This window comes from Pseudorca crassidens, chromosome 6, assembly GCF_039906515.1.
Source record: "Pseudorca crassidens isolate mPseCra1 chromosome 6, mPseCra1.hap1, whole genome shotgun sequence".
Lineage (NCBI taxonomy): Eukaryota > Metazoa > Chordata > Mammalia > Artiodactyla > Delphinidae > Pseudorca > Pseudorca crassidens.
This window is the reverse complement of record NC_090301.1, coordinates 62,928,457-62,941,104: the sequence shown is the minus strand read 5'-3', so window position 1 is coordinate 62,941,104 and position 12,648 is coordinate 62,928,457. Positions and strand designations below refer to the sequence as shown.

The window sequence follows — 12,648 nt, the reverse complement described above, 5'->3', positions numbered from 1 at the left end:
TTCTCATACTGAAATTCTTTAAAGACAATTTAAAATTACATCATGTACAATGGATGTGCTTGTAATTAAAATATTCTCTGACTTATTTTCTTTATATATCTTGTGGTTTGGACCTTATTTTACTATAAAAATTTAATTTTTCATCCTAGTTTTAAAATCCCTTGATGTCCTACTACGTGCAGCTCTGTAACTAAACAGAAAGATCAAAGAGTCTGTAGATCATGGGCAGGTTGGAACGGGACTCAACAGATTCTAGGTTTACATGTGTCAAATAAACAGAAATGTTTGCTAGGTCACATGGTTACCAAATAAAGGACCTTCTGGTTAGGTTTCACAGAGCTATTCTCAGGGCAAGGCAAAGTGCCCAAGTTGATACAATCATAAATAATATATAGTCACCAACTTTAAGAAGCTTATAATTTAGTAACAGGATAAGACAACATGACCTGAAATAAGTCTCAATAAGAAAACTGCCATGAAAAGATTCAAATGAAGAGTAATGGGGGATCGAAAATGGGAGTATCAGGGCTGAAGAATGAAGTTCAGTGATTAAGCAAGGATTTGAGGAGGAGGGATGGTCACCTTATGTGAAAGTTAGACTGTACCCACCACAGCAATAGACATCCTGATGAAGAAAATTTAATATTGTTATATGTGTTGATTCTTCTCCTATCTCTTTCATTTTTACGTTGTTTTGAATGATGTTAAAATTAATAGTGTTAATTTTAAATGCACTCTTAAACAATTATTATAAAATTGTATGAACTGAACAAATGCCCATAAAACCTAATCAGTCCCCATTAAGTTAAAATTTGTGATAACTTGTATATCAAACATTTCTGTTGTCAAACACTTTTGGCAAGGTTACTATAATTTAAGAAGGAGATTTAAAATTTTACAAAAATAGTTTTCAGATATCCTTAAAAATTTTTAAAGGATACGTACATAATCAAATAATCTGCTAAGTACCTGTAATTTGCTTGTGTTTATTAGAATGGTTCATCTAAGAACTATCAATTAAGCCTTAATAGCTCAGTTTTAGTTACCATGTATTCTTAAAAGTATTTAATTAATTTGTGTTTCTTTTAAAATATCATGTAAAACATTATGTAAAATTTAGAGTTTCCATCAGGTCTTAATGGAGTCTCCCATTTGGTTTGACTTAGTGAAATAATACTAGATAAAGGCCTTGAAAACTCATCTTCGCTTAAAGGGCATACAGTAGTCTCCAGGGGAGACTTCTTCCATCCCCCCCTGAGCGATCGGTACCTGACCTTTCTGTCCTCTTCATAAGTAGACTTATGATCTACAAGTGCTAATGGAGGTTCAGGTCCCAGGTAAGAAAGCTGAGACTTGGACCGTTGCCGGATGGAAGCTCTGTAAGTAAACAGAAAGATGAGTTAGCCTATAAATTATGGGCAGGTTGGAACAGGACTCAGCTGGTTCCGAGTTTACATCACTTGTGTCAAATGAACAGAAATGTTTGCTAGGTTACATGGTAACCAGATAAGGGAGCTTCCTGATAAAGTTGATAGAGCTATTCTTAAGGCAAAGCTAATCAGTTTGGTTGCTGTGGACAGCAGGCTAGACCCTGATTCAGAGTATAACGGAGGAGGGAGAAAGAGAAGGGGGGCAAAGTTGTTCCACTAGTCCACCAAAAAAATGTCCAAGACTCAAATCCATTCCAAACCCACATGGTTCTACTAATTGCTATAATGGCAATGGTCCATCACTGTTACCTCCCTTCTGTTTGTAGGCTGTAGTTTTGTTATCTCTCCTTCTCTCCCTCTCTCTCTTTCTCTTTCACCCTGATGTTTGCTTTAGCATAATGCCACCTGGATACAAATGGACCAGTAGGAGGAAAGAGGGCCACTAGTGAGGTTTTCTCCAGGCTATATACTGCCCATAGGGGTGGAGTCAGTTAACAAATCTCTTATTGAAATATAATTTAACTTGGTGTGTTCATTCATTCACTCGACAGAAGCTTACCGTGCACCTACAACATGCAAACCAGTGCCAGGTGCTTTGGGGGATACAAAGACTGGTCAATTAGAGACTTCTCCCTAAGGGGCTTTATAGAAGAGCAGTGCATGCATCCAACCCTGATGTAAGGGAGAATGTGGTAAGTGCTATAAGGCAGATTTAAATAAACAGTATGGAAATTTAAAGGAAAAAGGAATGTATGTCAGGTGTTACCATAAAAAGTTTCACAGAGGAGGTGGTTAAAGTAGGTTCTGGGTATCTGTAGGCTGGAGGGAAGAGCATTGTTGATTGACAGAACAGTATAAAGAGAAGCATGGAGACAGAGTTACTAGTTATATATACTTAGTATAGAGCAGATACAGGAAGTAATTGATTCAAATTGTTTTGTTTTTTCCCTGAGATTTCTGGGAAGGAGACTCCTACTCTCCTCTAGATTAAACTTGAAAGTATGTGACACTGGAAGCTGTTGGCAATTATGTCAAGGAAAGAAGCTTCCTGAAAAATGAATACTGAAAAATAAGTAGAGCAGAGAAGGAAAGAGAAAGAAACCGTATGTATCTTGGACAAATCATCGAAGCCCCAGCCTTGCTTGATGCCAAAGCCTCCTTGGACTATTTATTGAGTTATGTTAACTTATTCTTTCCCTTTAAAGGTTAAACCAGGTTGGCTTAGGTTTTCAGCCATTTACAAATAGAGTCTAAGTGATAGAGGCAATCCTGAAGACTTGAGAGGACGGAAGTTACACTATCAAAGCACTTAATCTGAAGAAGTACGGCGTAAAGAGAATGATTTAGAGATGAGGAGACCTGCATCGGCTGTGGTAGTGTGATCTAGATGGAGCTATTCATAAGTCTCTCTCTGTCATCCGTATGCAGGTGAAGTTAGACTAAAACAAATACCAAGGTGGTGCCTGCCTATTATTGATGCTCATCTAGCCTTCTTGAGAAGGCAGCAACGCATCAACTGCATGACTCTAATTTGTTCCCATGTTCTGTTGATGGCATCGCCATCCCCTTAGTCACCAGGTTCAACAGGCACATTTATGTCAAGTCCTCCATCTTCCTTGCTCTTGCTCAAACTATTGCCAAGTCTCACTGTGATCAGGCATGAAACCACACCTCACCCCGATTCCCTGCTACCACACTGGCCTCCGGGACACCCCAATCCCCTCCCACTTGGCCTGAAACTCTGCAGCAATAGAGTCATCTCTTCAAGTTAGGTTAACTAAGGTTGAGAGGTCATCTCCCAAAAGTATGAGAAATAGGTACGTGTCAGCTAGAGAGAGCAGAGTGCATGACAGGGCTGAGACTTAAGGTTATGGGCCTAAATAGAAACTCAGAGCAGTAGAAGCCAAGGTAGGAGTATGTGCAGAAGAGGGCATCAAAATATAGCTGCCTACAGCCCAGTTCTGAGCATGGAAGACCTTGATCCTCGTCCCCCTCAAATTTCTACTACTTCATCTTATATTTCTTAAATCTCTCTTTCTCTCATTCCCTGTTGCCCACCATTCCACTTGTCTAGCATAAGCTGTCCCAGTGAGACCATGGGCAGTAAGGGTGTGAGACAGGGGCCTGACCTGCCCCCTCCGGTCTGCCATAAACACCAGCATTAGAATTCTATCACACCCCTTTTCAGAAACTACAACATCTGCCCCTCCCTTCCTCAGAAGCTGAGTGCCACTTCCCACCACAAATAAAAACAGCTAATTTGGGAATATATGTTCTCTCTGTCAACATTATTATTTAGGAAATTACTGTCATCCATGAAATTGCTCTTGAACCTAAAATACATTACTAAAGAGAGACTTAGGCATCAGAAGGACTGAAGCCAAGGAAATATGATACAAATGAACATTTCAATGAGTCATCTTAAAAAAACGATCTGTCAGCATACACAATAAGATATTTTTAACAGACCTTCTTACTCAAACTTATAAATCTTTCTCTGCAGGAGGTTAATAGCTACTTTCTGTGTATAGGTGGTATTTCTGTGTTTCTCTTCCCAGTCACCCAGATGGAGAATTTGTGAGAACTAATAGCTAAATAGGAAATATTTATATTAAAAATGGTTATCTGTTCCTAATAGTAAACTGTAAGTAAACTATGTAGAATGGGAAAAATTTTGTTCATCTGAAAAATTAAGAAAATATTAATTTTCTTGTTGACATGACCATGAGATAAATCTCCTCTTTGCAACCTTTAATTTAGTGATCAAAAGAGTTGCCTAGTCATTTTCTGTGTTTAAGAAGTTAGTTGGTATCTTCAGATTGTGATTCTAATGACCTTTATAATTTTTTTTCTTCCAATCAGAAAAAAAGCTGGTTAAACATAATACCAGATGTCTATAAAAATTGCCTAACATTTTTGGCAATTTTTATATCTTTTATTTTACAGAGAAACATGAAGCTATTGTTTTATTACTTTCCAAATTCAAAAAATTCAATAAAACTAGCATTTCTTAGAATTTTTCTGAATAGACTTGTTCTTAAAAGGAAAAATAAAAATCAGTGAATATTAAAAATAAGTAAATCTGTGTTTGAACTACTTGGAGTTGTTACCTGAATATTATATTTTAAGCTTCTTTAACCATTTTTCAATAAACAATTAGCTGCCTTGAATGAGCTAGTCCTAAACTGAGTCTTTGTTCAGAGCACAGCCTTGAATTAAATGTCCTAGAAATGGTAAACTCCATGGTGGAGAAATATGCTGTCAGTCTGTTGCCTACAAATAGTTTCCTACCTTAAGAAAAAAAGATCTTGAATAACATTTTCACAAATATAGACAAATACTCCTGGGCAGAATTATTCTTAATACATAGACTTTTAACATTAAAGGAACTATTTTTTTTTAAACTTTTAAACCAGAATGAAAAGCTAAATTTATAGTCTTGCTATATAGCATGCTCCAAAAATATGCTTTGGAAGTCAATGCCCACGTATTGATCTAGGAAAAAAAAAATTCATGTTTAGGAAAATTCTCTTTAAACGTCAGACAATGACGCTCTTATTTCATCTAGTTAGAGAATGATTTGACTTTGGATGGGTAACCCTGGGAGCAGAAATACTTGTAATTCAATTACAGCTCAGCAGGTTGAAGAATGAAGCTAAAGGCATCAATTTGACCTCCATTTAAGACAGTGCTTCATACCACAGTTAGCTTTGGGAGACAAGTCTGAAGAGATTTTTTTTAAATCCCCTTTCTAAGCTTAATAAACAATGTTTTAACTACAGAGCATCTTTATCATGACCCCTACCCTCAATAAAATGAGAAGCCAAATTTAAACAAAAAATCTCTATGAATTGGAGACAGAAATGTCAATATAGCAAGCAAGGATTCATTTGCATGTTCATTATTACACAAGACCTGGGGCTGTGCTTAAGTAAGGGCTCTCCAGGTGGTACCTGAGGTATTGCCAGAGGATCTTAGCTGCAGTGGGCTCCTAAGAACATCTGAAAACTTTAAAATCTGCCCCGTGACTTGAGCTTACCTTAAGCTAGCTTGGTAGCTCCCTCTGCTAAAGGTCTGTTTTCTCTCAAGTAAGGTATCTTCAGTTTCTTCTTTTCCTATTCAACACAACACAAGTGATCCCTTAGTGCATACAATAAACAGAACCATATCAAAATAAAATTATTATTTACTATATTTCCCTAGCATATCATTACTATGTCTGATGCTAAAACAGTCTATTAACTTTATTGCAATAAATGAAAGTTAGCACTTGTCCAGCACATTCTAACAAAAACAACAACAAAAAAATCAAAATACTGAGCAAGATTGAATCTTTTGAACTATATGATAGCCTATGTGTTATCACCACAGAAATAGAAAACCTATAGATATAGCCGATATGAACCACAAAACAACTTATGAGAAGCCTACTAGAGGTGGCAAAAAAAAAAAATGATAGACGCACCAAGTTAAAAAACAAAACCAAAACTTTTCAGAATAAATCACATGTGTTAAACGTATACAGTCATTTTACCCAATAGCGTTCACAAATCCAGACGTGATATGGTAGAGAAAGTTTGGAATGTTTGGTTAACGTAGGTTGAGGTAAACCACCAAACCTGAAAATTCAGATTGAAAAAGAGAAGGTACACTAGGGCCTGAAGTATCTACCTACATTAGTGAAAATAAGCATAAACCTTTTTAGCCATTGGTTAATTCACTCAGCCAACTAGAGGAGAGCTCCTACTGAGTGCAGGACACTCTAGGAAGACTCTCCTATTTGCAAACTGTGAGGGAAAAAAGGGATGGAATTGAAAGTTCTTCCACAAAAGACCTGTGTTTTAGCTCTATGACTTGATCAATAAATAAACCTCCTGAGCATTGTTCTTTCCTTTATCATCTATATAATGTCTCCCAGGGAGGAGAACAAATAAGATACTGTGTATTAAAATGCATAGAAATCCAAAAAACATTATATATAGCTAACTATTTAATATAATGTACAAGCATAATGGAAAAGGCACTTGCCCTTTATGTCTTTTTCATTAAAGGCTTGATCTCCTTGACTTTGCAAAGTCATTAGAGTGAAGTAAACTCCTTTCCTTTCCAACAGTTCTTCATGGGTGCCTCTTTCCACTGCTGTACCACGTTCAAAACCAATAATGACGTCTGCAGCTCTAACCGTGGATAGGCGATGAGCGACAGAAATGATTGTGAGCCCATGCTGAACCTGTAAGAGTGTACAGTGCACAGTTAAGCCAGACTGTAAGACAGAGCTGACATTGACATTTGGGCAGTCTCTGAATCCACAAGTAAGGCAGAGCCTCAGTTCCTGGGAAGATCCTTAAACAGGCTGTACAGACATTAGAAAATGCCAGCATGCTTTCTTGTGGCTAATAAACGCCATCACATCACATCACACCAATCAGCAACTGGTCCGGTTGCTGCTCTTAATCGACAGCTGAAAACCAAAATGGAAATTTCTTAAATCACATATTTTATGTTAGACTTAACAAGATTTAAAATTTTACACGTGCAGCTTTTAGAAGCACATCATAATGTCTTCCATTCAACTGTGAGGAACATAGTGGGGAGCCAATATGTTCCAGATGGATACACTGACCCATGTAGTCCTTCTCTGTCCCTCCTTCTGTCTCTCCTCTCTCTACAGCTGCCTTTCCTACAGCAACACAAGAATTTCCACACAGACTTATGAAAGGAACTCAGACTTTCAACAAACCTTACTCAGTGCCTCTTGCACCATGGCTTCACTCTCATTGTCCAGTGCCGAGGTGGCCATGTCCAAAAGTAGGATCTTCGGGTTTCGGACAAGGGCTCTAGCAATGGCTAGTCTTTGTTTCTGGCCGCCACTCATCTGGCCTCCTCCTTCTCCAACAAGAGTGTCAAATTGCTAGGAAGAAGGTGACATCAGTAATGAAGAGGAAGAATTTGAAGGATCCTGACCGATTCTTTACAAAGGTCCTTTCTAGCTTCCTCCTCAAGCATGAATTTTCACAGGTCCGCCTTTCACTTAAAAAGACTCTTTCCTGAAACAGGGTATTATCTAATCAATATCTGTGTATAAAATAAAGATACTGATTTATCCTTTCATTCTGGGATGGAAAAATGTTTCTCTTTAGCTCAACTTCAAATAAAATGTTTCCACCACAATAAAAGTGGATCAGGGTCCTGAAAATCCATCTTAGAGGATTAGAGCATGTATCAAAGCATTGTCTCTTTTCTCTAGCTAGACAACACAGAAAAACACAACGCTAAAACTGTCTATATATTATGAATGAAAGATCAAAGTAGCTTTAAAATCATTATCATGAATAGCAAACAGTTACTGAGTATCTTGCATGTCTAGCGTTATACTGGAATCTCACAATGGGGCACTGTGGTCAGACTTTTATCTTGCTTATTATTAGCCAACATGAGTTGAGCGCCTACCATGTAGAAGGCATGAATCTGAGCCCTCTACACATATCATCATATTTAGTCCTCACAGATGCCACATGAGGTAGGTACTATTATTCTGCTCAACTGATGCATAAGGAAATACTGGGGCCTAAGGGGGCAAAGTAACTTGCCCAAGTTCATAAGGCTTGTAAGTAGAGAAGCTGGGATTTGTATGGAGGCAGACTGATTCTAAAGCTTTATACTTTTTAACCACTAGACTATATAATACTCACAGCTGAAATCCTATTCATACAAACATTTTAGAAGGCTGAGTAGGAAGTATTCTAGAGCACGGACTCTGGAGCCAGACCACCTGGATGAGATCCTTGTCTCTCCTGCCTTGAGCAAGTGATTTGATCTCTTGGAACCTCAATTCTCCATCGGTAGATGCAGATAATAATAGTAGCTGCCTGACAGGATGATTGTGAGAGTTAAATGAATTAACAGATGTAAAGTGCTTAGAACAGTGCCTGATATGTAGTAAGCGCTAACTATGTGCAAACTAACAATAATAACTCTTCCATTTAGCAGACTACTGGCCGCGAAATCCGTACAAGTATATTACTAGGGAGTTGGTTTTTGTTGTCGTGTTGTATAAAATGAAGATGAATGAGGAAATTTTGAATATGTGAGATACAATACTGAAGACACAGTATTAGCTGCCCAAGCACAAGAAAATTAGAGAGGAGTGACAATGATAGCCATCAAAAGGGCATTGTGAAAGTTACTGCCACATGACAAACTTATCATCCGCTTAGACAAATGCTTAATAGACAGAATAAGGAAATTGTATCTGGGTCAAAGGAGCTTTTAAAAGAAAGCTACCCCCGTTTGGTAGGTTTTTGATATATTAACAACAACATATTTTCAGACAAAGGGGAGAAACTCAAGATACATTTCTGGGCATAAAATTAAAACATGACATTAAGATTTTAATAATTTAGGAATCAAATGAAAAGAAATGCACATTACTGTGTAATTTTTTTGCCTTCTACGACTTCTGGGTTTCCCTCTGGAATGAGAGGCTAGGGATACCTGTGGCAGGTCCATGATGAAGCTGTAGGCATTGGCTTCCTTGGCAGCTCGGACTATATCTTCCATCGTTGCATCTTCTCTGCCATAGCGAATATTCTCTGCAATGGTGGTGGAAAACAAAACAGGCTCTTGCTCCACTATCCCGATCTGAGCTCTAAGCCACTGAATGTTAAGAGAGCGAATGTCATGGCCATCCAAGGTCACCTAGAGAACAAGAATACAAAGTCACTTCTCTTGGAATCCTTCAGAGTTCTGAGTCATACTATTAGGTTGTACTTGACCTATGGGGAAAAAAAAAAGAGACCAACGAGATTGTGAAAGAAACAATTCCTCTTACAATGTGGTTGTTAATATAAGGATGACAACATAAATTGAAATCAAGTATAGCTGTAGGACAACTCGCTGTAGAAACACAATTGGTATAAAGCTCACTTGATATAGTTTAACATGATTGGCCCAGGAGTAGAAAAGTTTTTAATTCCTTAATAAAGAGTAGAGTCAGTTATTCACCATACTTTGAATATTTTTATCTTTTGACTTGAGGCCAAAATGAACTTCAAAAGACACAATGAAAATAAGCAATGATCTCTATCTTGTATATATATGTTTAGAACAAAATCTTACTTTCTGGCCAGACTCATCAAATGACATTTGGCTGTTCAAAAGCAATTGAAACTATATGTAATTGAAACTATATGTAAATATATGTAATATATTTAATAAAATATATGTAATTGAAACTATATGTAAATATATGTAACTATGTTTTATATACAGATATGTATGAGGTGTGTGTGTGTATATATATATATATATTTACCTACATTATAAGTGTGATAAGTAAATAAATATTACTATTAGAAAAAAGTAAAAATTTTACATCAAGAAAACATGATTTCTATATATTCAGAACATAGTTATGGTGGTATGTAGCGAAGAATACCCAATCAGAGAACAAAGTGTCTGTGAAGAAAGAGAACTCTATCACATTTGCCATGTCACTCTGACAGTACATGCATTATATAGAGCTCATTGCATGGAAGTCATTTAATATACAGTCAAATGATCCTATCTAAAGGCACCAAGGAGATGTTAACAAGAATGATTTTGAGGCAGAGTGAAAAGAGCATAGCCTTTGGCATCCAACAGATCTGGGTTCAGATCTCAATCTCTCTCCTTCCTCATTTGCAAAACGGGCATATTTATCTTTGGAGGTCACTGTGAAAATAAGTGATGATTTTCATAAAGCACTTGACATATAATATTGATAAATAGCAACTATTAATATTTTTTTTTAGTTTCAATCTATGTTGATAGACAAACACAAGGAGAAAGAAACAGTAGTTTTTTAACCTAACTTCTCAAAGCAATAATCGAGAGCTGTTCTCTGTTAATTCTGGTCATGTAAGCTTTCTTATACTTAGCGTTTGGAGAACCTTAGGGAACAATAATAATTTTGTTACAATAAGAAGAAAGAAATGGAAATGTTCCCTCACTGAAGAGGCAGCAATATCATTTTAAATGTATCTGCACATTCAGTTACATCACTGAGCATATGGACTGGTTATTTATCGAACACAACCACCATGGAGGGAATTAGTCCAGTTGGTACCGTCAAAAATCATTGTCAACTATGCAGATGTCAGGATGGTCTCAGTGTATGCTAGGCCTTTGCGTCTGACCAATGTATAACCATTTGCAATTTCCTATCCCCGTGGATTAAGAAGTTTCTAGAAAATACCCACCATGCCTTCACTGGGGTCATAGAATCGCTGAATGAGCTGCAGTGCCGTGCTTTTCCCAGCTCCACTGGATCCTACCATAGCTGTCATTTCCCCTGATTTAATGACCATGCTTAAGTTATTTAAAATCTGCAGAGAAAGGAAAAGAGCAATGTTCAGATTGCTGTCAATTAGGCTGCAAGTTAGAATGCTTTGTGAGGACACTGTGTATGTGTTTACTTATGCCCTCACAGCAATATCCACTGATTTCCCTCAATAACCAGAAAAATTAGTAAACAATGCCTAGGATGTGGTTTTAGCATTTAGCACATTACTTAGTAATAAACTGATAGCTGTAACCAACAAATAAAACACTGCTGAAGTAAATAAGCCAGGCCGAATTTGAAAAGTATGTTCTAGAATCTAATTTAAAATGTTTCTGACACGTCAGGATACCTCAAGGAGACTGTCCCAATTAGCTTAGGGGAGAAAGCCACTTAGCAGTAGAAGACTTTATTAAAACAAACTACTGGCATTGGTGATAGAAGATAAAACAGAAATGACATAAATGTATTTCAATTCAACCGGTATTTGTTGAACAGCTATTATGAACTAGCTCCGAACAGATATTATAAATGAAGCTTTCAGTTATCTGTTCAAAAGTCTTTACTGAGTAAGTACTACCTTGTGATCTATATTTCACAAAGCACTTTTACATATGTTGACATTTAATGTTTATATATATATATATATAGTGCTACATTACAGTAATCAAAAATATACTTCAGAAATGTTATCAGAATATATGTAACTATGTTTTATATATAGATATGTATGAGGTGTGTGTGTGTGTGTGTGTGTGTGTGTGTATATATATATATATATTTACCTACATTATAAGTATGTAGTATTAGAATTAAGTTGCATGGGATTAAGTTCTGTGGGGGTAATAGAAATAGTATTAAGAAAGGGTAGCTAACTATGGAAAACAGTACAAAGTTTCCTCAAAATATTAAAAATGGAACTGCCATATGATCCAGCAATTTCACTTCTGTGTATTTACTGGAAGAAAACAGAAACAATAATTTGAAAAGATACATGCATACTAGTGTTCATTGCAGTATTATTTACAATAGCCAAGATATGGAAGCAACCTAAGTATCCATCAATAGATGAATGAAGAAAATGTGGTATACACATATAAACACACACACACACACACACAGACATACACACACACACACACACACACAGGAATATTACTCAGCTCTAAAAAATTAAATCTTGCCATTTGTGACAACATGGATAAATCTAGAAGGTACTATGCTAAGTGAAATAAGTCAGACAGAGAAAGACAAATACTGTATGATCTTACATGTGGAATCTAAAAAACAAAATAAGCAAACAAGCAAAACAAAATGAAAATAGACTCAGAGATACAGAGAACAAAGGAGTGGTTCCCAGAGGGGAAAATAAGTGAAGGGGATAAAGAAGTACAAGCCTGCAGTTATAAAACAAAGGCACGTGGATATAATATACAGCATAAGGAATATGGTCAATAATATTGTAATAACTTTGTATGGGGACAGATGGTTACTAGACTTATCATGATGATCATTTCATAATGTATGCAAATGTCAAATTGCTATGTAGTATACGTGAAACCAGCACAATATTGTACATCAACTATATTTCAAATAAAAAAATAAAAAGAAAGGGTGGCTAAAGATACTCTTTAAAAATGAGGGATAAGTCTCCTCCCAAAGCCAGTTCATTTGGGGAGTAGATCCTAGTTTTCCTGTGGGGTAAATTGGCTTTAAAGATATTTGCTCAGTAGGTGCGGGAAAACTGTAAATTTTCTTCACCATGTGCCCTGGACAATCACCTAGTACAAGACATGTGACCATAATATCACAAGATTGCCTTTCCTTCAGGGACGGATCTAGAGATCCTTGTGAACTTATGGATAGGAAATAAAAAACGTCAAAGACAGCAGCTTTCCT

General features: G+C 36.7%; 1 protein-coding gene across 3 annotated transcripts in view; it reads right to left on the bottom strand.

Annotated features, from left to right (window-relative positions):
- Nucleotides 1-12,648, bottom strand: part of ABCB11 (ATP binding cassette subfamily B member 11) — an 86,274-nt gene that overhangs the window by 36,654 nt on the left and 36,972 nt on the right. For 2 of the 3 annotated variants that reach the window (XM_067741632.1, XM_067741631.1), the window contains exons 12-17: nucleotides 10,670-10,795; nucleotides 8,925-9,128; nucleotides 7,171-7,341; nucleotides 6,459-6,660; nucleotides 5,470-5,539; nucleotides 1,275-1,377 (exon numbers count right to left, since the gene is read on the bottom strand). In XM_067741632.1, coding sequence (XP_067597733.1) covers nucleotides 1,275-1,377; nucleotides 5,470-5,539; nucleotides 6,459-6,660; nucleotides 7,171-7,341; nucleotides 8,925-9,128; nucleotides 10,670-10,795 — 876 coding nt within the window. Of the gene's footprint in view, nucleotides 1-1,274; nucleotides 1,378-5,469; nucleotides 5,546-6,458; nucleotides 6,661-7,170; nucleotides 7,342-8,924; nucleotides 9,129-10,669; nucleotides 10,796-12,648 lie in introns of all 3 variants that reach the window. The other variant, XM_067741630.1, reaches the window with a different exon arrangement.